The sequence below is a fragment of the Chaetura pelagica genome, unplaced genomic scaffold (assembly GCF_000747805.2).
Source record: "Chaetura pelagica isolate M959 unplaced genomic scaffold, ChaPel_1.0 scaffold47, whole genome shotgun sequence".
Lineage (NCBI taxonomy): Eukaryota > Metazoa > Chordata > Aves > Apodiformes > Apodidae > Chaetura > Chaetura pelagica.
This window is the reverse complement of record NW_009954140.1, coordinates 4,036,025-4,038,866: the sequence shown is the minus strand read 5'-3', so window position 1 is coordinate 4,038,866 and position 2,842 is coordinate 4,036,025. Positions and strand designations below refer to the sequence as shown.

Below are 2,842 nucleotides of genomic sequence, written 5' to 3'. Positions count from 1 at the left end.
GGAGTTAGGCGTGCTTTTCTTTACAGCAAAAAGAAGGAAAAAGGTTTTCAGACTAAGTTTCTGAATCACAAACCAGCAAAGATTTATAATAAAAAAATTATACTGAGTTTAAATCAACCCCATTATATAAAGACCCTTGCCTTAAAACATGAAGTCAAATGCAAAAAAACCTGATTGTAACCAGAGCAAAAATCTGATTGAATACAGCAGCAGTCACTGCTCATTAGTAAGGTGTCCCATGGACAGCTGTACAAATCTGGAATTGCCCACACACAGCTCTAAAATTCTAATTCTTGTATGTTATAAGTGGAGGGATACTGCAACTACACCCAGCTCAGTCCTTGGAAAATACTTCCCAGATTTAAAGTTAATTCAAGTGTAAAAGGAGGACTATTTATCTGGAGAAACTATACAAACCCCCCTCCTCTGTCTCCCCAGCTGCGAAAGTACGAACAGCGTGCAAGACCAGAAATCTTGCTGGACAAGGTTTCTCTTCTGAGTTTTCATTCACACTTGTTTCTTTAATTTTTAAATACCCCATCATTCATTACTTTTTGTTTCAGTTTGTATTCCTAAAGGGCCAGGTTTGTGGAGAACTTTGCAGAAGTCATAGCAACAGCTAACCTGGTAAGCGTCCTCATCCCCAAAAGATTTAGACTGATTTGGATACAGCATTGACAAACATTAAATCTCTTCTTTAATGATGTTCCTCAAACAAAACAGTTAGCAAAATATCTGAATTTCCTTGTATAATGTCACATTTTAATGTAAACATCAAATAATGTACCAAAAGGTTTACTGGAAAAAAAAACAAAACCAAACCTTAAAGCGGCACAATTTTTATACCACTGGAGAGGGGGGAGGAAAAAGCCAGATTACAAACATTTACACATGCATAGTGGGGAAAAAAATAAAAATTAAACAAACAAACAAAAAAGTCTTTTACTAAATTCACGCTTTTTTTTTTTCCTTTTAAAATAGTTATTAAATCTACTAAGCACCAACATACCTAAAAATTTCTTTTCAGCTTCATAATTCATTTAAAAAACCTATCAAATTAACTTTTCAAACAAGCTCATATTACCAGCTTGTCCAAAAATAAAATGTAGAGTGGTTTTTTTTTTGTTGTTTTTTTTTGTTTGTGGTTTTTTTGGGTTTTTTATTTGTTTTTTTGGTTTTTTTTTCTTTTTGTTTGTTTTTTTGTGTTTTTTTTTTCTTTTTAATTATTATTATTGTTTACTTTAAAGTATACCAATACTTTTTATCTGACTGTTTCCAAACAATGGCTTAGGTGTCTGGAAAGAATGCCTTTACTTTTATACCCTACAGTGGATGGAAAATACAATACCACATCATACAGAATCTAAAACTATAAAAGTCTGAGAATGCAGCATCCCTTCACAAAAAAGCTGATAAAACTGAAAGTATTTAGAAGATGCTGCACCTTTATTTAAAAAAAAAAAAAAATTTAAATGAATTTAAGCAGAAATAACATACATTTTTACATTAACTGGCCATTTCTGGTACAGAAACCCAGCATAGTATGCTAATGTTATTGAATAAATGTAAATGCTACTTACAATCTTCTTAAATACAATTTAGACAAACTTTTTTTTTTTAAACTTTTTTCTTTTTTCCTTTTTTTTTTTTCCTTTTTAGAAATTGAACAGGTAACCTCTCAGCTGCTAGTTCAATGCAACATATCATTAACATTACACAAATGAAAAAATAACGTGTCTGTGTTTTCCTACAGAAAAGCTTCCAAAAAATCCGACCCACATCAAAAAAAAAAAAAAAAAGCAAAATAATGGAATATAATTTAAAAAATGTTAGTTGCAAGTCTAGCAGCAAAGCAATTAAGTGAGGATATATTTACTAATATAAACAAAGGGGATATTTGCAACTACAGGTGAAGCCCCAACTATCTTAGATCTACTGACACAAATAAAAATTAAATTCTCTCTAAAAAAAAATAATCTGGTTATTTAAAATAGGAGTAAAAGCCATTGCTACCTGATGAACTACCTAGGCTAAGTTCCTGAAACAAAGACAAAGGGTCACTATTCTTTTTTGTCTGCTCAGGAGGAGGTTTGGGCTTTGGTGGAGCCCGCAGAGCACTTGCGTAGGACATGACAGGTTTGCTCCCCCCAGCGTTTTGCTGGCTGCTGCTGTTGGACTCGACGATCTGCTTGTTGGGCATGAGAGGTGGGAACTGGCCAAGATGCTGGAGCATGTTGTAGTTGAAGGAATTGGAGAGCTGGATGTTTTCGGCCTTCAGGTGTTCCTCTGGGGGCTTGACTGTCTTTGGCGGAGCTGCGAAAAGAGCACCCAGAGTTTGTGTAAGTGAACAGCTCTGCCTTGGGAAAGTTCTAGTAACCCCACCCAAGTATCACGGGGTACCACAACCACCTCTCCTGCTAATCTTCCCCACCACCAGCCCCTGTATTCAGTCACTCTTGGTCCTAGAAGATTTCCTAATTAAGTTCTCTAGCTTTGTTTCCAACCACTGGATCTGGTATTCTCCTGCCAGCCCTGCCAAGACAACTGATGTCATGAACTGCATTCTGCATGTTCATGGGCCTACAGAGCATGGAACCTGCAGCTCTGCACCAGTGGCTTTAGCAGCTGCACTGAAGGTAAGCTGCTTCAGAATGGGATATACTCTAATGTAAACACTTTATCCACTGAGACAGAACAAAGACCATTTCATTCTTCTTGCTTCATAGCTTAATAGGCTAAAATTAAAATTTACAGCACCATATATAATTCATTCTCAAACAGCAATTCAGAGTCCTGAATACCAACCAACTAATTATTGGTATTTCAGTATGAATGCATTCCT

At 35.5% G+C, this 2,842-nt stretch overlaps 1 protein-coding gene across 1 annotated transcript in view; it reads right to left on the bottom strand.

Annotated features, from left to right (window-relative positions):
* Positions 1–1,273: 1,273 nt before the first annotated feature.
* The window catches only part of HELZ (helicase with zinc finger), a 67,846-nt gene continuing 66,277 nt past the window's right edge, over positions 1,274–2,842 (bottom strand). Inside the window, exon 30 of the mRNA XM_010002700.1 lies at positions 1,274–2,313. Within this exon, the coding sequence (XP_010001002.1) occupies positions 1,982–2,313 (332 nt within the window). The 3' untranslated portion in view covers positions 1,274–1,981. The remainder of the gene's footprint in view (positions 2,314–2,842) is intronic.